The sequence below is a fragment of the Myotis brandtii genome, unplaced genomic scaffold (genome assembly GCF_000412655.1).
Source record: "Myotis brandtii unplaced genomic scaffold, ASM41265v1 scaffold513, whole genome shotgun sequence".
Classification (NCBI taxonomy): Eukaryota; Metazoa; Chordata; class Mammalia; order Chiroptera; family Vespertilionidae; genus Myotis; species Myotis brandtii.
Genome location: NW_005369552.1, coordinates 3,635,980 through 3,659,068, shown reverse-complemented (window position 1 = coordinate 3,659,068; position 23,089 = coordinate 3,635,980). Strand labels below are relative to the sequence as shown.

Sequence of the window (23,089 nt, the reverse complement as noted above, 5' to 3'; positions counted from 1 at the left end):
CCTTCCTCTCTCTAAAAAATCAATAAAATATATATTTTTTAATATAAATAAATAAATAAATAAATAAATATCTGATATGCAGGATAGTCTTAGGCGACCCCTGTGAAAGGGTCGTTCGACCGGCAAAGGGGTCGCGACCCACAGGTTGAGAACCAATGTTATAGAACGAGGAACTGTGGACACAGACACAGAGAAGAAAGCTGATGTGAAGACATAAGAAGAAGACGGCCATCTACAAGCCAAGGAGAGAGGCCTTGAAAGACACCAACCTTGCTGACACCTTGATTTTGCACTTCCAGCCTCCAGAACCATGAGACAAAATTCTGTTGTTTGAACCATATAATTGATGGCACTTCGTTTCTACAGCCCTAGCAAAGTAACACACTACCTCAAGACTGTTCTGGCTGGCCCTACAAGGTGACATTCAATGGTGACTGCATATGTCCCATGAGTTTACAAATAAATAACTCAGTCACCCCAGCCCTATCTCACAAGCCAGAACTGCGTGTTCTCTCCAGGAAAACAGCCACAGTTCCACAGAAGCAAGCTTTAGCAAAAAACTGTTGCATGTATCAAAAAAAGCTCACCTATGACAATACGGGCAGAATTTGCCAACCCCCTAAAGACTCACTGGAAGGTGGCTGTCTTTTCTACAAAGGCCAGCAGGGCAGAACCCCTGGAATGACATGCCCACCCGACCAGAAGGACTATCAAAGGCCATCCTGAGCAGACATGGTGGTTCAGGCCTACCGTGGAGAAGCACATTGGCCTCCCCCTATTCTGAGCTTGTAATAAAGAAGCAAATAGAAACTGCCGCTGTGTCAGCACCCTGCCACCAGACAGCGGTGTTGGCAGAAGGCAGACTGTCACATAAATTGTAGCCTACAGCCAGGTTTACAGCAAATGAATGTGGGGACCATCCTCCCCTATAATTCCATTCATTTACTCACTCACTCAAATATTAATACAATAAACAGCTCCACAGTAAGCCATTTGGTCCTAAAAATAATCCCAACTGCTCTTTGTTTAAAACTCAATACAAAATTTAAAAGGAAATGCTGAACAATCTACTGAATATGACCTCATTGCTCTCTGGTAGGAGTGTACTAGTATATAAATATGAAGAGTCTACATATTGATCTTTACTTTAAGTCAGCTCTTGGCTCTATAAATTGGAGACTGAAGGGCTTACATGCTGTTTTCTATTTCAATTAAAATGTAGTTTTCCAAAAAAAAATGTAATTTTCCATCCACTACATCTGAAACATTAACACGAAGCAACATATTAAAAGAGGAGTTATAAGGATTTACGTTTGTAAAGAATTAAGGAAAAACTTCAGAGAAATTTTGCAAAATTTAATAAAGTTGAGGATACACATTCCCAATGACCCAGATTTCTACTGCTATTCACCACATTGAGAAACTCTCCCTCGTGTGTAAAGGGGTCTATGGTGGGCATGCGCCCAGCAGGATGTGTAAAAGGAAAACACTGGAAGAAACTCACGTATGCACTAACAAGATACACAAATTGGAAAATGATTCAATAATAAAAATTAACTAGTTCTAAAAAAAAAAAAATTAACTAGTTCTATGGGCATCAACCCAGATGAACACTGTAGAGGAACTGTACAGATAGAATACTGAAAAAAGCACAAAGGAATAATTGTATAAATCAATGGTTTATAAAAACATAAACACATAAAGTGGATATGTGCTATATAGTATGCATCTATAAGTACGTATAGCTGATGTGAGTTTAAGGTTACTTGAGAATGATAAACAACATACCTGGATAATGGTTCAAAGGCTTTAGTTGTGTTAGTAATATTTTATTTCTTAAGCTAGGTGATAGATCCATGGATGTTCATTATGTTATTCTTTGTAGCTTTTTGTATGTACAAAATAATTCACAATGAAATTTTTAAGAAAGCAGATCCATGTGTCAAAGGCTAATGCTATGCTCACCACAGTAACCAACTCCCACCACTTCAGCCAGACCAGCAGAGCTCCCACTGGTTTTTAGCTTGTCCAATGCAGAAAAAAGGCTTTGTAAGAAGAAAAATAAAAAAAATTTCTCTCATATATTTGGGTCATGTGCTGTGAGCTGTATGTTTTTTTAAATATATTTGTATTGATTTCAGAGAGGAAGGGAAGAGAGATAGAAACATTTATACTAATAAAAGGGTAATATGCTAATTAGACTGGACATCTTCCAGACATCCTTCCAGACGTCCTTCCAGACAAAGCCACGATGGCAGGGGCCGAGGCAGAGGTGGTTAGGGGCAATCAGGCTGGCAGGGGAGAACAGTTAGGGGCAACCAGGCCAGCAGGGGAGGGCAGTTAGAGGTGACCAAGCCAGCAGGGGAGGGCAGTTAGGGGTGACCAGGCTGGCAGGGGAGGGCAGTTAGGGGCAACCAGGCCAGCACGGGGGGCGGGGGGCAACCAGGCAGGCAGAGTGATTAGGGGCAATCAGGCAGGCAGGCAGGTGAGCGGTTAGGAGCCAGCATCCCAGATTGTAAGTCAGACATCCCACGAGGGGTCCCAGGTTGGAGAGGGTGCAGGCCGGGCTGAGGGACACCTCTCCCATGCATGAATTTCATGCACCAGGCCTCTAGTCAATGACAAGAGAGAATCATGGATCAGCTGCCTTCAGCACACCTCCTACTGGGGATAGAGCCCACAAACCGGGTATATGCCCTGAACAGGAATCAAACTATGACCTCCTGGTTCATAGGTTGAAGCTCAACCACTGAGCCACGCTAGCTGGGCTGTATGTTTTTTCTGCTAAGAAGTCATCCCCTTCCTGTTCCATGTGCTTCAACCTTGCATGCTATGTGCACTCATTCGGCAAACATTGCTGAATCTCTACGAAGTGCAAAGATCATGTCAACATGGTCCAGTGTACTGTTGATCAACTGCAGACTGGTGTAGCCACTATGGAAAACAGTATGAAGGTTCCTCAAAAAACTAAAAATAGAACTACCATAGGACCCAGGAATTCCACTTCTGGATATTTATCCAAAGAAACCCAAAACACTAATTTGAAAAGATTTATACACCCCTATGTTTACTACAGCATTATTTACAATAGCCAAGATATAGAAGCAACGTATGTGTCCATCAGTAGATGAGTGGATAAAGAAAGATGTGGTACAATGGAATATTACTTGGTCATAAATAAGAATGAAATATTACCATTTGCAACAACATGGATGAACCTAGAGGGTATTATGCTAAGTGAAATAAGTCAGTCAGAGAAACACAAATACCATATGATTTCACTCATATGTGGAATCTAAAGAACAAAACAAAAAAAACACACACTTGTAGAAACAGAGGCCAAAGGTATGGTTGCCAGAGGGGAGGCAATGAGAGGGTGGGTTAAAAAAAAGGTGAAGGGAACATAGTAATATTGTGATAGATGATTGCCCGAATTAGTGTGGGGTTCACACTGTAAGGTATATAAATACCAAATCACTATATTGTATACCTGAAAGTAATGTAACTAACATAATATTGTATGCTATCTACACTTAAATTTTAAAAATAAATTTAAAAAATAAAGGAAGTATGCCATTATAACACAAAAGCAAAAGGGCAAAGCCAGAGCCCGCATGGGGTGCTGTGAGAACACAGAGGAGGGGGAGCCACTGCAAGGACAGCTTCTGGAGGAGGTGTTTCCAGCTTCCCTTAAAAAGCAGCCATTTTCTGCAGGCTTAGGCTCGGGGAGTTCCAGATCAGCAGCAGAGAGAGAAGCACGGTTATCACTGAGCCACAGCAGCCTTATATCGGCAGCATCCCTGAGTGGGTGACAAGGAAGTGTGACAGGCACTTCTGAGGCCAGGATGCAGGAACAAGTCAGTGATAAAGTTAGAGAAGGAGGCTGCCTCAACCAAATCAGATCATGAAGGATTTATAGGCTTCACTCAGAGGACTCCAGATTAATAATTTTCAAACTTGAAACATGCTCAAGAACTGCCTGGGGCCCCAGACAGTAGGACCCAAACCTTCACAGTCCTCCCCTCTCTTCTCTGCATGTCCTTAGGACAGTATTCTCATCTTTTCCTAGGGGAATTTAAGACCCTCACAGTTACGTATGGCTAAGGAATAGGATGCATATGTGGGAGTTACAGATATTAAGGCAAAAAAGGAAAGGTGCTCCCAGTTCCTAAAATCCTGATCATAATGACAGAAAATCATCTCCATGCAATTCAGTCATAGCCCCTTCCAGAAGAGAACCAGGTTAGCACAGATTAATGCTGAAAACAGCCTATGTGCTTAAATCCCCACTGTTCTGTAAATCAGCATCACTAAATATTTTCTTTTTTTATCTTTACTATAGGAAATATTACATATATCCCATTTTTTTTCTACCATTGAACCCCTATAGCCTGCCCCCATCACCCACCCCAAGCCTTCACCAGCCTAATGTCTGTGTCCATGGGTTATGCATATATGCATACAAGTTCTTTAGTTGATCTCTTCCCAACCACACACTCACCGCCACCTTCCCTTTGAGATTCAATTGTTGGTGGTCTGTTCCATGCTTCTATGTCTCTGGATCTATTTTGTTCATCAGTTTATTTTGTTCATTAGATTCCACATATGAATGAGATCATGTGATACTTGTCTTTCTCTGACTGGCTTATTTCATTTAGCATAATACTCTCCAGGTCCCTCCATGCTATCTCAAAGGGTAAGAGACACTTCTTTTTTACTGCTGCATAGTATTATGTACCACAGTTTTTTATCCACTCATATACTGATGGGCACTTGGGCTGTTTCCAGATCTTAGCTATTGTAGATTGTGCTGCTATGAACATAGGGGTGCAAACATTCTTTCTGATTGGTGTTTTGGGTTACTTTGGATATATTCCTAGAAGTGGGATCACTGGGTCAAATGGAAGTTCCTAATTTAATCTTTTGAGGGAAAAAATTCTTTCTTCCATAGTAGCTGCACCAGTCTGCATTCCCACCAGCAGTATACAAGGGTTCCATTTTCTCCACATCCTTGCCAGCACTTGTCATTTGTTGATTTGTTGACGGTAGCATTCTGACAGGTACGAGGTAATACCTCATTGTCATTTTAAATTTCATCTCTCTAATAAGTGACTTTGAGCACTTTTTCATATGTCTCTTGGCCATCTGTGTGTCCACTTTGGAGAAGTGTCTATTTAGGTCCTTTGCCCATTTTTTAATTGGATTGTTTGTCTTCCTTTTGTTAAGGTGTATGAGTTCCTTATATATTTTGGATATTAATCCTTTATCAGATGTATCATTGCCAAATATATTCTCCCAATCAGTGGGCTCCCTTTTCATTTTGCTGATGGTTTCTTTTGCTGTGCAGCTTTTTATTTTGATGTAGTCCCACTTGTTTATTTTCTCCTTAGTTTCCTTTGCCCTCAGAGATGTATCAAACATATTACTACAAGAAATGTCTGAGATTTTGCTGCCTATGGTTTCTTCTAGAATTTTAATGGTTTCACGTTTTACACTTAAGTCTTTTATCTATCCATTTGGAGTTTATTCTTGTGTATGTAAGTTGGTGGTCTAGTTTCTTTTTTTGTTTCTTTTCTTTTTTTTTGCATATACCTGTCCAATTTTCCCAACACCATTTATTTTTTTTAAATATATTTTATTGATTTTTTACAGAGAGGAAGGGAGAGAGATAGAGAGTTAGAAACATCAATGAGAGAGAAACATCGATCAGCTGCCTCCTGCACATCTCCTACTGGGGATATGCCCGCAACCAAGGTACGTGCCCTTGACCGGAATCGAACCTGGGACCTTTCAGTCTGCAGGCCGACGCTCTATCCACTGAGCCAAACCGGTTTCGGCCCAACACCATTTATTGAAGAGACTGTCTTAACTGCATTGTATGCTCTTGCCTCCTTGGGCAAATATTAACTGAGTGTAATGGCTTGGGTCAATTTCTGGGTCTCTGTTCTATTCCATTGATCTATATGTCTGTTCTTGTGCCAGTACCAGGCTGTTTTGACTACAGAGGCTTTTAACTGGATATCTGGTAATGTGATCCCTCCAACTTTGTTCTTCTTTGTCAAGAGTGCTGCAGCTATTCAGGGCCTTTCTTGGTTCTCTACAAATTTTTGGAGTATTTGTTCTAGGTAGTATTTGTTAAATAGGCCATTGATAATTTAATAGGGCTTGCATTGAATCTATAGATTGCTTTGGGTAGTATGAACATTTTAATGATGTTGAATCTACCAATCCATGAACACAATATATTCTTCCTTTATCTCTTTTTTCAATGTCCTATAGTTTTCTGAGTACAAGTCATTTACGACCTTGGTTAAGTTTATTCCTAGGTATCTCAATTTTTTTTTGTTCCCATGTTAAATGGAATTGCTTTTTGTTGCTATGGTAAATGAAATTCTCTTTCTGAGAATTCACTATTGGTGTATAAAAATGCCATCAATTTCTGGGTGTTAATTTTGTATCCTGTTACATCGCTGAATTCATTTATTAAATCTAGTAGTTTTTTGGTGGAGTCTTCAGGTTTTTCTACATACAATATCATGTCATCTGCGAATAATGACAGTTTTACTTCTTCCTTTTTGATGTGGATGCCTTTATTTCTTCTTCTTGTCTGATTGCTGTGGCTAGGACTTCCCATACTATCCTATCTAATAAAGAGGGAATATGCTAATTGACCCTCACACCATTGCAAAGATGGCTGCGCCCACAGCCAATAAGGAGGGGATATGCTAATTGACTGCCCCGCCCTCAAAGATGGCGGCGCCCACAGCCAATAAGGAGGGAATATGCTAATTGACTGCCATGCCCTCAAAGATGGTGGTGCCCAGTCCCCTCAGCCACGAGCCTGCCTCCGGAGTCCCCCAGTCCCCTCAGCCCCCCAGCTGCCCAGGGCCGGCCCAGGGTACAGGCAAGCCTCGGATGTTGGCTGCCCAGCCGCCCAGCGCCAGCACGAGGTGCAGGCAAACCTCAGATGCTGCCTAGGGCCAACCAAGGCTCAGGTAACCAGGGCCGGCTGAGACTTGCGCTACCGGCAGTGGCAGCAGCAGAGGTGTGATGGGGGCATCACCTTCCCCTGATCACCAGGTCACCTCCTGCCCCTGAGGGCTCCCGGACTGTGAGAGGGGGCAGGCCAGGCTGAGGAATCCCCACTCCAGTGCATGAATTTTCATACACTGGGCCTCTAGTGTTGAATAAGAGTGGTGAAAGTGAACATCCCTGTCTTGTTCCTGTACTTAGGGGAAATAGTTTTAGTTTTTGTCTATTGAGTATGATGTTGGCTGTAGGTTTGCCATATACAGCCTTTATTATGTTGAGGCATGATCCCTCTATTCCCACTTTGCTGAGCATTTTTATAAAAAATGGGTGTTGGATTTTGTCTGATGATTTTTCTGATCATGTGAATTTTGTCTTTCAATTTATGTGATGTATCACATTTATTGATTTGTGAATATTGTACCACCCTTGCATCCCTGGAATAAATCCCACTTGGTCTAGGTATATGATCTTTTTAATATATTGCTGGATCCAATTTGCTAATATTTTGTTGAGGATATTAGCATCTATGTTCATCAGGGATATTGGCCTGTAATTCTCGTTTTGTAGTGTCTTTATCTGGTTTTGGAATTAGGATAAGGCTGGCCTCATAAAATGAACTGAGAAGTGTTGCTTCCTCTTGGAATTTTTGGAATAGTTTGAGGAGAATAGGTGTTCATTCTTTTTTGAATGTTTGCTAAAACTTCCCTGTGAAGCTGTCAGGAAAGGGGCTTTTGTTTGCTGGATTTTTTTTTATTATTGCTTCAATTTCCTCAATTGTTATTGGCCTACTCAGGCTTTCTGATTCAACCTGATTGAGTTTTGGAAGATTGTATCTTTCTAGGAATTTGTCTATTTCATCCACATTGTCCAGCTTGTTGGCACATAGTTGCTCATATTTTCTTACAATTCTTTGTATTTCTGTGATGTTAGTTGTTACTTCACCCCTTTTGTTTCTGATTTTAATTATTTGGGTCCTCTCTGTTTCTTGATGAGTTTGGCCAAAGGTTCATCAATCCTGTTTATCTTTTCAAAGAACCACTTCTTTGTCTCTATGTCATTTATTTCTGCTCTAATCTTTATTATTTCCTTCCTTTTGCTTTGAGCTTTTCTTACTGTTCTCTTTCTAATTCTTTAAGTTATAAGGTTAAATAGTTTATTATTAATTTTTCTTATTTTTTGAGATAGGCCTGTAATACTATGAACGTGCCTCTCAGAACTGCTTTTGCTGTGTCCCATAGATTTTGAGTTATTGTGAGTTCATTGTTTATTTCCAGGAAGTTTTTAAAATTTCTTTCTTGATCTCATTGGTAACCATTCATTGTTTAGTAACATGCTATTTAGCCTCCATGTTTTTGAGTGTTTTTACTATAGTTGATTTCTAATTTCATTCCATTATGATCTGAGAAGATGCTCGATATGATTTCAATTTTCTTGAACTTGTAGAGACTTATTTTGTGTCCTAACATATGGTCTATCTTTTAGAATGACCCATGTGCACTTGAGAAGAATGTATATTCTACACCTTTGGGGTGAAATGTTCTATAAATGTCAATTAAATCCATCTGATCCAGTGTGTCATTTAGAGTCACTGTTCCCTTGTTATTTTGTCTGGAAGATCTATCCAGTGAAGTCAGCAGAATGTCAAAGCCCCCTACTTTAACTGAATTGCTGTCGATCTTTCCATTAAAGTCCTCAAGAAGTTGTTTTGTTTTGTTTTTGTTTTAAATTCCTAACATATGGTCTATCTTTTAGAATGACCCATGTGCACTTGAGAAGAATGTATATTCTACACCTTTGGGGTGAAATGTTCTATAAATGTCAATTAAATCCATCTGATCCAGTGTGTCATTTAGAGTCACTGTTCCCTTGTTATTTTGTCTGGAAGATCTATCCAGTGAAGTCAGCAGAATGTCAAAGCCCCCTACTTTAACTGAATTGCTGTCGATCTTCCCATTAAAGTCCTCAAGAAGTTGTTTTGTTTTGTTTTAAATATATATTTAGGTGCCCCAATATTGGGTGCATATATGTTTACCAGGGTTATATCCTCTTGTTGGATCGATCCCTTTAGTATTATGTAGTGACCTTTGTTGTCTCTTGTGATGGCCTTCATTTTGAAGTCTACTTTGTCAGATATGTGTATTGCCACCCCACTGTTTTTTTGTTTCCATTTGTATGAAAAAAAATTTTCCATCCTTTCACTCTCATCATATGTGAGTCTTTTGTTCTGAAGTGGGCCTCTTGTAGACAGCATATAATTGGGTCATGTGTTTGGATCCATTCAGCTACCCTATGTCTTTTGATTGGAGCATTTAATCCATTTACATTTAAGGTTATTATTGATAGGTACTTATTTATTGCCATTTTAATTTTGTATGCCTAGTTTTCTCTATCTCCCTATTTATTCTCATTACAGCAGTCCCTTTAGCATTTCTTTCAGTGCTGGTTTGGTGTTGACAAACTCCTTTAGCCTTTTTTCATCTGGGAAGCTCTTTATTTCACCATCTATTTTGAATGATAGCCTTGTTGGATATAGTAACTTGGTTTCAGATCCTTGCTTTTCATTACCTTGAATACTTCATGCCATTCCTTTCTGGCCTATAGAGTTTCTGATGAGAAATCAGGTGACAGCTTTATGGGAGCTCCTTTGCAGGTAACAAGTTGCTTTTCTCTTGCTGCCTTTAAGATTCTCTCTTTGTCTTTAATTTTTGGCATTTTAATTATGATGTGTCTGGACATGGGCTGTTTGTGTTCTTCTTGCTTGGGGTTCTCTGTGCCTCCTGAACTGGCATGACTTTTTCCTCCACTAGGTTAGGGAAGTTTTCTGCCATTATTTCTTCAAACACGTTCTCTACCCTTTATTTTATTCCCCTTCTGGCACTCCTATTATGCTACATTTCATGTTGTCCCACTGCTCCCTTAAGTTGTCCTCCTGCTTTTTAATTGTTTTTCTTTTTTATTCTCTGATTGAGTGATGTTTTCTACCCTGTCTTCTAATTCACTGATCCAATCCTTGGCTTCCCCTAATCTGCTGTGTATTCCTTCCATTGTGTTATTTATTAGGGCTGTCATTCTTCATAGTTACTATATCTTTTCTCATGCTGTTGAGCATCTTTTCCATTATTCATCTGAACTCTATGTCTGATAAATTTCTTATCTCCATTTCATTTTAGCTCTTCTAAAGAATTTTCTTGTTCTTTCATTTGGAGCTTGTTTTTTTTATCTCCCCATTTTGGCTGCCTGTTTGGGTTTGTGACTATATATTGGGTAGATCTGCTATGATTCCCAATCTCTGGTGTAAGTCAGAAACTGTTTCTGACTGGCTCTGAATATCCTGTTTGGACCTATCAGCAACCCACAGCTTATGGCTCCCTCTGTTGGGATTGGGTCCCTTTGTAAATGACTGAGATGTGCACCAAGTTCTGCTTTTACTAGCCCCAGGTCCAGAATTAGATGAGGCAAAGACTCAAAGCTTTCTGAGACCTGCCTCTTCCTACAGGCTAATTGTATTCACCCTTCATTAGCCTCAGGCTATAGACAACATGGTGAGGCAATTGCTTCTGCCTGCAGGCTAATTGTTATTTTCAGTCTTTTAATGGGCCTCAGAAATTCCACAGGGTGGGGGAAGGGGGTTTCAATAGGGTGGGGCAAATGCCTCCCCCACCCCTGGATAGCAAAGGTCCACTGGAGAAAGATATCCTCTGCAGCATGAGAGAATGACTCAGCACAAGAAACCAGCGTGTCTGCCTTCGGAGGTCTCACCTAACTTGAGAGCTCCCAACCCTGGCCTCTGCTCACACAGCTCCAGTCCACTCTGCCCTCCCTCTGCCAGAGGCCAAGGTGAGTGGCTGCACACTAAATTTTGTGCATGGGCCCTTTAAGTGGGTGCCTGCATTTCAGTAGTCCCTGGCTGGCAGAGAGCAACAGTGCTGCTTTTCACAGTCAGATGTTATGTGGGTACCTTTCTTAGTTCTGGTGTTCTGGGCTGGGGGGCCCAGCTTGGGGTTTAGACCCCAGAGTTCTCAGTTAGAATCCCCCACATCTGAGATAATCCCCCCAGAACTTCAGCTGCTGTCTGTGGATGCCCAGCCAGCCCATTCACGCTTCCACACTTCCTACCAGCCTCTATGTGGTCTCCACTTTCTGTACTTGGTCAGGGTTCTTTCCAATTAGTCTTCAGTTAATTATTCAGGATGGTTTTTTTCATGAAATATTTTGTCAAATGTCCTAAACCCTTCCTCACTGAGTCACATTCTAGCAGTGTCTAGATCACACGGGTCACCTTAGTAGAGTCTTATTTGTTGACACTTTCGGCTGTGTGATTCTTAGGCTCCCACTGCCCAGTCACTGAAGCTAACAAGACAACTCCACTATTTCTCCTCACTTTGGCTGCCCTTCTCTAAACTCAGTGCAACTTGCTTTTAGCAGACACTGCCAACACTCAATACAGATTGTCATTGTTTCTCCTCCAGGAATGTGTGACAAATGGGTAGTACACTAAGTGCCTGACAATAATGATGAGTATGACAAGAAGATAAAGAACTTGGTCAAGTATATGGAAAGGATCAATGTGGTTCTGAAGCCAGTGGAGAGCTGCAGAGTATTAAGTACAGGCAACAGAGCCAAAGGAGATTCGAAAGGGTCCCTTCAGGAGAAGCAATTCTTCTATGAAGGTAGAAGAAATCAAAGGTCCTCTATTTCTGCAGGTGCTAAGCACCTGTCATATGCCAAACACTCTAAACACTGATCCTTCCTGATCATAAATTATCTGGAGACATGGATTTCATAAGGCTGGTGTTTTTCTGATGAGAAATCAATGTGGCACAGCTGGATAAGAAGTTGGCTCATGATTTAAAGCTGGGGGATAAATATGCACACATGCACTCACACATGAAGAGTCACTCTCCAATTACGTGTCACTTGATTAGAATAACATCACTAGTGAATCTATGGATTTGGTGGTAAGTCAGAGAAAAACAGACTGCCCATCCTTGGAGGCTGTCACCCAGCCCTGAGTACTGTGAGACCAGGACCTAAATTCTCTGGCTCTACTGGGCAGCTGCCTAAGCAGCCCCTAGTCCTGCAGACTCACAATTGTGGCTGACAAATCCCCTGGGTCCTTTTCAGATGATCTGATACCAAGTTAACGATCACCAGACTGGCCGTCTGCACTTGCAAGTCTAGGTAACTTTCCCTTGGTCCTTTCAAACCCATGTTCCCGACAATGGTCGTTAGTCCATTTAATAACCATTTATTATGAGGATACCCATCAGCTCCCATAAAATAAATATATAAACAAATGCCCAAACCCACAAGGTTGGCAGCAAAGGAGAAATCTCCACATGGGGATGCATGGCTGAACCACAAAGAATGTTTTCACAGAGATGAAAAGGCAACAAAGCAATGTGGCTCCTTAAATAAGGCTGCTCTCAGAGCCCACAGACCCCCACCTATGCCCCAAGCTCCCCTGTGTGTGCAGGGCCTCAGACTCACCTATCCAGCACAGGCCACCCCACCGCCACCCCCACACAAGTGTTCTTGACTCCTTAGAATCTGGGCCCAGGAAGGAAAGGCCTAGAAAGGAAGACATACCTTTTCCCTCCTATCCCAGCCCATCTTCCAGGTCTCCATTGCCCACCCTGAATAATGGACAGTGACAAAGTTCACACCCTTTGAGAAAAGACCAACCCCTACTGACAAAGGTGTGACCTTACCCTCCCGTTGACACCCTGCGGTATGTTTCCCACAGAATACCAAAAAAAATTCTCACTCATGGTCACATCCCTGAAGACACAATATGCTAAGGGAGAAATATGCATTTAAAAGAGGTTGCAAATAAGGGTGTATATGGGCTGTGACAGAAGTGTGGTGTGTTTGCCAAGGAGCAAGCCAGGGATTAGGAGGAGTCTGACAGGAGACATGTCAATGAGTGTACCTGAAGGGCAAGTGGTGTCTGCGGGTACACAGTGGGGGACCTGGCTCCAAGCAGAAGAGGGCATGAACAAAGGCCATAGTGTGTCCTTTTCTCCCACAAGTATGGACCTCTAGTTACAGAGACACTGTCTTATTCACCTGGTAGGGTAATCTGCCCTTATTGGAAACACAACAATATTTACACCATAAATAAAATCAGAAAGAAAAATGAATTTCACTGAAAAATAATTTACAAGAAATACACCTGGGTACATACTCTTAAGTTAAAAAAAAAAATCATTACATACCTATGTCATTTTTCCTTGATATACCACTTTTCTCCAAATTCTGTATTTAAAAAAAAAAGAGAGAGAGAAAGATAAATCTCATCACATAACAAAGCTAACAAAGCTAACAATACACTGAATGAACACGTGTTACATATTAACATTCAGAGGGGGCGGGTACTGAAGATGAGAGCTTGAAAGTGCTTCCCTACAAACAGAGACCAGTATTAAGCGGGGGAAGCAATAAGGATACCCTTCTGTATGGTGCACAACCTTCCCATGGGGCTGTCTCTTTCATATGTGATCTTGGGCAGTCATTTCATGAGAATTAAAATCACTATGTTAGCTTGTGTGCACCAAAAACAATATGATTTTAATTCTAAACGATGTTTTTAATTTTCAATTCAGTAGTTGTCATAACTTCTTTCGTTATCTCTGCAAACAGTTGTTAAGGATACAGTCCAAAGACTATTTTGCCCAATTTTAACATTCTAAAGATTTAATGCATAAGATGTGCAAGGCAGTTCCTTTGGGATGGCAGCTCCGCTCCATTTTAAAGTAATTCCATTTCTTTACTTTTTTTTAACACTTGTAAACTCTAAGCATTACAAACATATCACAGATTGCATCAGTTCTGGCAGTGTGTTCCCCATGAAGATGAACATCATCTGGGCTCAGATGTACTATCAAAAATGGTACCATGATGTCCTCTCCTGCCTGAGAAGCTACATTGGGCCCTGCAGGTGGTCAGCCTGTGCTTCATGAGAATTCATGAGCACAGAAGGGACATCGGACAGCTGCAGAGGCCCTGACAGAAACACCTGAACCTGATACTGGGAAATCAGGGGAGGAGCTCTGAAAAGATTTCTCTGACAAAGTACCAGTCAGCAGCTAAACCTGCCATTTCCATTGTCTCCTCCAGCAGAAAAGGAATTTTCTCTCTAGTTGTACTTTTCTGCTTTAACCACCATCCTATATAATAAAGATGTAATATGCAAATTGACCCTCATTCTGTCACAATATGGCTGCACCCACCGTGGAGGCGGGGTTCCTGTAACACAAGATGGCTGCGCCCACAGCAGAGGCAGGGTTCCCGTAACAAGCCGTAATGAGTGATCAGCAGGGCCCTGAGGCTGTGTGGCACCAGGCCGGGTCGGGGAACCTGAGGCTGTGCCCCCCGCCCGGCAGGACTGAATGGGGGACCTCAGGCGAAGGCGGTGCCGGCAGCCAGGGGAAGGAAGGCCTATTCTTGCACGAATCTTCATGCATTGGGCCTCTAGTAATAATAATAATCCTATATAATAAAGAGCTAATATGCAAATGGTCGTCATGCCCTTGTGCCGCCATGCCCCCCACCCCAGCGCTGGGCCAGGGGACCTGAGGCTGCACTAGGGGACCTGAGGCTGCGCCCCCAGCCAGCGGGGCTTGATGGGGGCCCTGAGGCTGTGCCCCCCCACCTGGCGAGGCTTGACGGGGGTGGGGCTGGCCGGGGCTGGGTCTTGCACGATTTTGAGGTGCATGCGGGTGGGCGTGGACTTGACTCTGGGTCCCATGGCGCGCCCCAGACCCTGACAGGAGGAAGATTTTCATATACATTTTACTAATTTTCTTTCATCTCTGATACTTCTATTATAGAGAAAGAGCAAATAGCAATATTAAAATATTTCCTTTAATTAATTCCCTTTTAATGTGCATGAATTTTGTGCACTGGGCCACTAGTATGCTATAATTATGACAACTAGATAGTGGCAAATGTCTTTCCATTTTCTTCATAGACAGCAACAAGAAATTACCTACAAAATTGGAAGCAGCTTAAAAGCTAAGATACACAGAGATGAATTCTCTTAGACTGCCAAAGGGATCATGACAATAGACAGGGAGGAGAGAGCAGAACAGAGGGGAATGTCTATCTTTGGTAGTATTTTAAGAAATTATCTTTGCTTCAAGAGCAGAAATACCACTGAGACAAGCATGGCCCCACAATCATGTATTCATTTGTTACAGCTCTTGATCAAGTGACACTTTACTTACTCCTGATAAAACACATACTTTTTGAAAGAGCAAAAAGGAGAGAGAGACAGAGAGAGAGAGAGAGACTAGAAAGCTCAACACACTGCTGTAAATGTGTGAACCAAAGCCAGGTACCATCATAAGTTAGCATGTGTGGACTCGCTATCTTCGATATTCTAAATGCCACTGTGGCAAGCAGAACAGCCTGCTCTCAAAGAAGGAACACTGGCCTTTGATCCAGAGTGGCCTCTCCACTTCCACCATTGACCTGCTACCCCTTGGCCCAGCTGCCTTCTCGTTGGGAGCCACAGCTTTGGCTGCCAGATAGGCTCATGGAAAACTAGAAATTTTACATCCAAAAATAGCATTGGAATGGATAAAGAAGATGAGGTATATACATACAACAGAATACTATTAAGTCTTAAAAAGGAAATGCTGACACTTGATACAATATGGATGAACTTTGAGTACATTATGTTAAGCGATGCAAAAAATAATATAAGTGGAGCCACTTCAAAATGGAGCCAGAGCCCTGGCTGCATTGCCCAGTGGTTAGAGCATTGGCTGGAGCACCAAATTCCCGGTCAAGGGCACATACCAGGTTCGATCCCCAGCCCCAGACGGGGTGCTAGCATGAGGCAATCAATCAATGTGCTTCTCTCACATCAATATTCTCTCTCCCTCTCTCTTTGCCCCCTTCCTTCCTCTCTCTCTCTCTAAAAATCAATGGAAAAAATATCCTCAGGTGAGGCTTAACAAAAATAATAATAATCCTATATAATAAAAGCCTAATATGTTAAATGTCCAGTCGTCCAGTCAGCCGTTCAACCAATCAAAGCATAATATGCTAATGATATGCTAAGGCCTCTCAACCACTCCCTATTATGTGCACTGACCACCAGGGGGCAGACGCTCCGACCAATAGGTTAGCTTGCTGCTGGGGTCCAGCCGACTGGGACTGAGCGAGATGAGCTGGACACACCCTGGACCTTCCCACGGGCCCTGCCTGGTTGGCCAACCTCCTGTGTCCCTCCCTGGCCCTGATGGTGCACCGGTGGGGTCCCTCGGCCTGGCTGCACCTTCTCACAATCCGGGACCCCTTGGGGGATGTCAGAGAGCTGGTTTTGGGCCAACAGCAGAACAACCAGTCACTATGACATGCACTGACCACCAGGGGGCAGACGCTCAACACAGAAGCTGCCCCCTGGTGGTCAGTGCGCTCCCACAGGGGAGCGCTGCTCAGCTAGAAGCCGGGCTCATGGCTAGTAAGCACAGTCCCACTGCCTCCGTGGCAGCGCTAAGGATGTCCATCAGTCGTCAGTCAGTCGGACATCCCCCGAGGGCTCCTGGACTGCAAGAGGGTGCAGGCCAGGCTGAGGGACAGCCCCTCCCCGAGTGCATGAATTTCATGCTCTGGGCCTCTAGTAATAATGATAAAATGGAGCTGGAGCTGACATTCCAGAGGAACTGCTTTGCACAGTCATGCCTCAAACCTTGGAATGTTAAAACAGGGCAAAATAACCTTTGGACTGGGACTAAAGCAACATTATGTTCCCGCACAAAAATGTTTGCAAAGATAACAAGAAAGCAGATCTTATGACTACTGGACTGGCTATAGGACTGAAACTTAAAAATATTCTTTAGAATTAACATCACAGAAAAGAAGAAAAAAAGAAAAACAAGAATTAACATCACTATGTAAGCTTATCTGCACCAATAGAAATACTTTCTTTCTATTAATGGACTCTTCCTCTTCTCATCTTCTCGTAAATACCCATTGCCTTTGTCTCTTATCAGAACACTATCTGGGTTTCTTCCTAAATCAGTGCTTCCCCAATAGCTTATTCTTTTGGATTTCACACAAATGCTTGTTGCCTCTCACTTTGCCTTTTACTTTCCAATTAACCTATCAGTAAGCCAGTAAAAACAAAAACAAAAACAAAAAACACCGTAGGATTCTGCTTATACGAAGCACCTAGAATAGTCAACTTTATAGAGACAGGAAGTAAAGTGATGGTTGCCGGGGCTGGGGAATAGGGAAAGGGGAGTTATTGTTTCTTGGGCACAGAGTTTCAGTCTGCAAGATGAAAAGAGTTCTGCAGATGCCTGCACAACAATATATATGTACTTATCAGTACTGAACTATAGACTTAAAATGGTTAATATGGTAAATTTGATGTTATGTGTATTTTACCACAATTTTAAAAACCAGCAGTGAAGATAATCCAATACAACACTCTCCTTTTACAAATGAGATAATGGAGGCTCAGAAAAGATGAAGGATTCACCCATTGTCCAATAGTCATTCTAGTTAGGATGAAAATTAACATCACTAAGTAAGGATGAAAATCCAGGTCTTTGACTTCTTTCTAATGTTCCTTTCTTACACCCCCTCCTCACCATGAAAAATGCACATCCAGCCTGCCTCCAGAGGAATTCTTCAGAAAATGCGCACATTAGAAGCAGACAGGTTTTGAGAGTAAGCTAAAAACAATACCTACAACTGAGGCAGGATAGTAAGAAGCTAGGAAAATTCCTTGGCAAGTACAATGGGGAAACTGAGACAGTTAGCTGAACAAACTGGCAGAGCAATTTACAGACAGATAAGGCAGATAACCAGGGCGAACAGCCCTGGGTGCCCAGCAGCGCTGGACCTCGTTCCCAGGGTGGCCTTTCCTCCTTTGACATATCACTGGTCATGAGGTTTAGGTTTAGACCTTCTGACCTTCCCTGCCTAGAGATAACATCTAGGCTTCAGTCGTATTTCAGCTCCAGGCCCAGAAAAGCAGCAAACTGATAGAAGCAAAAATAGAATATTGGGGACCAACTACAATTGGAAGAAATATTAATCAGGCTCTATTAACCGTGATTTTTTGTTCTGATTAAAGAAAGCACATTCTAACACGTGGGACCTGGGAGCTCACCTGGAAATGAGGCCTATCCTCCACATCCAGGAGCTGCCAATTATCATGTAAAGATTAACCACCTTGTTGCAGAAACCAGAGCCACCCGCCCTTTGAAGACTCCCCAGCCCTTTACATATCACCAGCCTGTTGAAGATCCCAGCCCTTTGCATACCTGCTGGCCTTTGCAAATCCTCAGCACGCATTACCTGTAAACTGCCCATTTGGCATACCCTTTTGCCTACTTCCCCATATAATCTTCGTCCCAATATAAGCAGCTGGCTTATGGTGGGGGGGCAGAGCAGATTTTTGTGGATGACCTGCTGCTCTCCATATTGCTGGCATTATTGGAGTAAGTGCTCATACAATCCTGTCTCTGCTGAATTGACTCAAGTAGTGACAGGCAGCCCAGACTCACTGATTATCTGGTTACAAAACGAGGTGGGTGATGCCAGGCCCAGCTGCAATGACTACTAGCTCCCTGCCCGGACACTGACCGATCAGTGGAAATCAGGACCCTGAAAAGGCTAATTATATTCTATTGAGATCCTTCCCTAAGACCTCCCCTAAACTCCCAACCTTTAAAACCCCCAAAACAAAAAAACAGCTCTCCCTCTACCTCCAGGGAGCATGCCCGCACCTTTCCCTTCCTCCTCTTCTTCTTCCACAGGCACGCATCTCCTAAACTCTAAGGGACCCCACAAGACTTGCAACCAGGGAGCAATGGGCAGCAACAGCTCATCTGGGACTAATCCCCTGAACCTGTCTCCAAGGCCCCCTTTTCTCTGACTTCCCAGTGAGCTAACAGCAGCCTCCCTTGGCTCACTTCTTTCCTGTAACAGCCCCACCTAGTCTCTCTCCTGGTGCTTCTTCTATCCTAAGCCCTTCTTTGTTTCACTGTCCCCAGCTTTAATACAGTTACTCTCAAAAGCACTTGGACTCGTATTGTGAAATCTTTCCTGTACAAAGTCAAGAACCCACATACTCCAGGCCATCCTTAGGCTGACCTGCTAAGGGCCAGGTCCCCTTTCCTGTAACACAACAACAGTCACCTTCATCAACAAGTCGGAAGATCAACAATATCCTGACTCAATGATTCCAAGCTGGGAATCCCACTGGACTTCCTCCCACCAGAGATCTTTGTGAAACCAAAGAAGAGCAACCAAAATAATAGCTCTCTGTCATCGAGCACTGCTGCACCGACTGGCTGACACAACAGCTAGGAAATGATTAACTATTTCCAGTGGCTCAATTTATACCAGTAAATAGTAAAAATAAAATATCCAAGAAACCCTTGGATTCAGTGAACTGACATGGAACCGAAATAGTCTTGAGAAAGTTCCCCTTTGAGAAAGAAAATTAGACTAAGTGAACTAATTGACAGAACATTCAAAATTCTGTCTCCAACTTCCCTCATGAAAAGGCTTAGTTCTTCCTAAGAAAAAAGATAGACATGGTTTGTTTTATTATCTCTGCTGCCATACGCTTCTTCTACTGACTATCAATATCAGTCCAAATGTGCTCACTGCCACTGTTTCATAAGCCTACTGAATTGCTACTCGGATCAGAAAGAGGTCTGTTTCTAACACCTATATCTCACAGACAGTTCCTTCTCTTGCCAGAATAAGACTAAACCAAAGCACCATTAGTCCAGTTTTACTTTTAATGCACCACAGATCTGAACACTTTCAATCCATCTAGGTGAGGCTTGGTTATAAATTCTTCATTAAAAGAAAATAAAGCATCCCCAAAAGAATGTAATATGAAATCTTTTAAGAAGGAATAGGGATAAAATGGCATCTTCTACCCATTCACCAACAGCCACCACCACCCCTGAGATTCTCAGTAAAATGATTAAGCAGGACGTGTTCATCAGAGTCCTCCACTGTAAGGTGGGCCTGTGTTCTTTCCGCCTCCACAACTTACTAGCTCAAGCCTCAGTTTCTCATCTGTACAACAGGAACCATAATTACAAGACCTGCTTTAATAGATTATATAATACTAAGCATAGTGTCTGCCCAAAGCAAATGCTCAATAACTGTTAGCTCTCACACTTTCTATCATCATCGCCTCCTTTATGTAATACCTACTACCATTGTAATAGAAATTAACTGATAAAAGCAGTAATGTCCATGGCTCTTCTTTTTTATTTGTTTAGGTTCCTCTTGAAAAGTTGCATAGGACATTTCTTGCTGTCATATTAAATGGGGCCTGGGCTGTTCTACGTGATGGACACACACACACACACACACACACACACACACACACACACATCTTCATCTTCAAAGAGCTTTTTGAGACAGGCCCTCTTATCCAGTCTTACTGAGGCTACTGAGGCACAGAAAGGTTTGGAAAGTTCCACAGCAGGTCATTGTTGGAGAAGGGATGTGACCCGTTGCAATGTGGCTTCAGTGTCCAGTTCTAACACCTTGTCATATGGAATACAATGTCATGAGTCACCACAGGATATAAGGCCAGGCCAATCTCCAGGCCGAACAGGTACATGGTCATGGCTGAGGCAGCATCCAGGACCTGGAGCAGAGCCTGGAGGACAGGCTCCCTGAAAGTGGGCAGGTCCAATCCAGGACAGTGCAGGGGCCAGGAGCCCAGAAGAGAAGAAGCCTGGGCCTGGAGGCCAGGCCCCAGACAGGACCTCCAGGCACTGGCAGCACTGAGGACTTTCATGTGAAGCCACCTGGCACCAACCGGTGAATATGAACCATGTTTTGGGAAGGCCCTCGACCCTGTATCGGACTGGCCTGTGCTCTAGGACATGTCACCAAGTGAGCAGTGAAGTGAGGGAAACACAGAGGCTACTTCTGAGCAGCACTGAAAGGGCAGATAAACTAATGAGAATAACTCCTGTCTCCAAGCCTGCTACAGACTCTGGTTGACCTTGGACAAGCTGATTCTTTTCTGTCTCCCAGTCTCGGGTATGGTCTACAGAAGGCATTTCATCACTGACTCTCCTCGTGGGATTAATGGCTTATTTGGCTCTGTGGCCTTAGCACAGATGGGCTTAATGACATTTTTCAAGGGCTCTTTTGCATGAAAAATGACACTAAGATAGAGGACTTTCCCTTTACCTCTATATTTAGATTTATATACGTATTTAAGGCAAAGAAGACATATATTTCTTCATTTGAAAAGATTAAGTAAAACCTGTATTTGAAAGTATTTCTAAATTTAATAGATAAAATTTTAGGTCCCTATTAGTAAATCTTGGGTAGCACTTTAAATTTATTATAAATGAGCCTCATTGTTGCCAAACACACACACACACACACACACACACACACACACACACACACACACATTTTATAATGCACATGGCTGTGTAATATTAAATTGGTGTGAAAAATTCAAGAATTCAGAAAATTTGGATTCTGACTTCACCTCCTAATAGTTATGTGACCTCAGTTGAACCACACACACACACACACACACACATTTTATAATGCACATGGCTGTGTAATATTAAATTGGTGTGAAAAATTCAAGAATTCAGAAAATTTGGATTCTGACTTCACCTCTTAATAGTTATGTGACCTCAGTTGAACCACTTAACTTCTCTGAAGGTAAATTTTCTGAGCTTTCCAAAAGAATATCTGCTTTGCTGTGCAGTAACAGAATCTTTGAGAAGACTAAATTAAATGAAATGTCTGAAAATGCTTAATTAACTATAAAGGATCTTAAAACCTTAAGGAATTATTATTATTATTTTCCCCCATGTAGGAATCCCATAGTATAGCTAGAACAGGTAAAAGAAACATTCTATTTTAAAATGCTTTTATACTAATTGTGGGCAAAAAAAAAAAAATAGAGTCAACTGGGCCTTAATTAATATGGCAAAAACTACTCCTATTTTTAAAGTATTGTTTCTCCTTCTCATGTGCTAAAACTACCCTTGTACAAAGCCCACATGGTAAAATTTAGATGAGGTTCTGGAACAAAATCAATGATGAAACTGTGACAAAGCAGCAGCTCAGAGATTTGGGTGAGTGCTGTCCCCTCTCCATCGGGGCCCCAGATCTCAGTTTCTGGTTCTGACTGAGCATAGAGTCTGGATCTCTCAGTTAGTCCCAGATGCCCTCTAATGGTGCCGCCCTCAAGGTGAGGGACACTCAGGCTCTTGCGACCCTGGAAACACAGCACAGTCCTTTCACAGGCTGGGAAAATTAAACCCAAGGTTAAGATGCGGTACAACTGGAGAAAACCATCATATCCAAGCAAGATTTCTAAAACGTCTAACTTCACATCAGAACATCTTCTTCTTTATAAAGAAATCTGAAACCTAGTGGATATGCTTTAACTATAGGAGAATTTTCTTAAAAGCCAGCCTATCTGTTGGTTGCTGCTAGAAATTCAAAATCTATGTTGACCAAAATTTCATAAATTCGTAAAAAAAAGAAACTTCACTGAAAGAAAAATTCATGACAGCTCCCATTAAAGAAATCGCAAACGAACCTCAGATGAGAAGGACAGATTTGATCATCAGAATCAGTACCTTAGATGGTGTGACCTCCTTTACATCTTTAGAAGCCAATGCAAAAGCTGGAAAAAAAGGAAACATTTTTATATTAAAATTGGCCATTAAGATTTATTCTCACATAGAACAATTTTGCTTAAAATAAAAAGATAATGATATAAGACATATTTTGCTCATTTTTAAAAGCAGCTGCATTGCCACAAACCAGTACCATTGGCTGCCTTCATCTCCAGACCTAAAATAATTTATCAGTGAAAGCCAACAGACACTCAGGCTACAAAACTAAAAATATACTCCATCAGAGAAACTAGAACCTGTGTATACCATTGATGTCTATAGATATAAATCACAAAATAAATGCACACAGAATACAACTTCTTTGAAATCTCAACTCTGGTGCCATATGGTAAACAAAAAAACTTTCACGGCCAAAAGTTCTTCTAAAAAAGGGGGGTACT

At 42.1% G+C, this 23,089-nt stretch overlaps 1 protein-coding gene across 1 annotated transcript in view; it reads right to left on the bottom strand.

Annotated features, from left to right (window-relative positions):
• B3GLCT (beta 3-glucosyltransferase) overlaps window positions 1-22,736 on the bottom strand; it is a 120,810-nt gene extending 98,074 nt beyond the window's left edge. The window contains exons 1-2 of the mRNA XM_014548535.1: window positions 22,650-22,736; window positions 13,251-13,290 (exon numbers count right to left, since the gene is read on the bottom strand). Of these exons, the coding sequence (XP_014404021.1) occupies window positions 13,251-13,290; window positions 22,650-22,736 (127 nt within the window). The remainder of the gene's footprint in view (window positions 1-13,250; window positions 13,291-22,649) is intronic.
• Window positions 22,737-23,089: the final 353 nt, after the last annotated feature.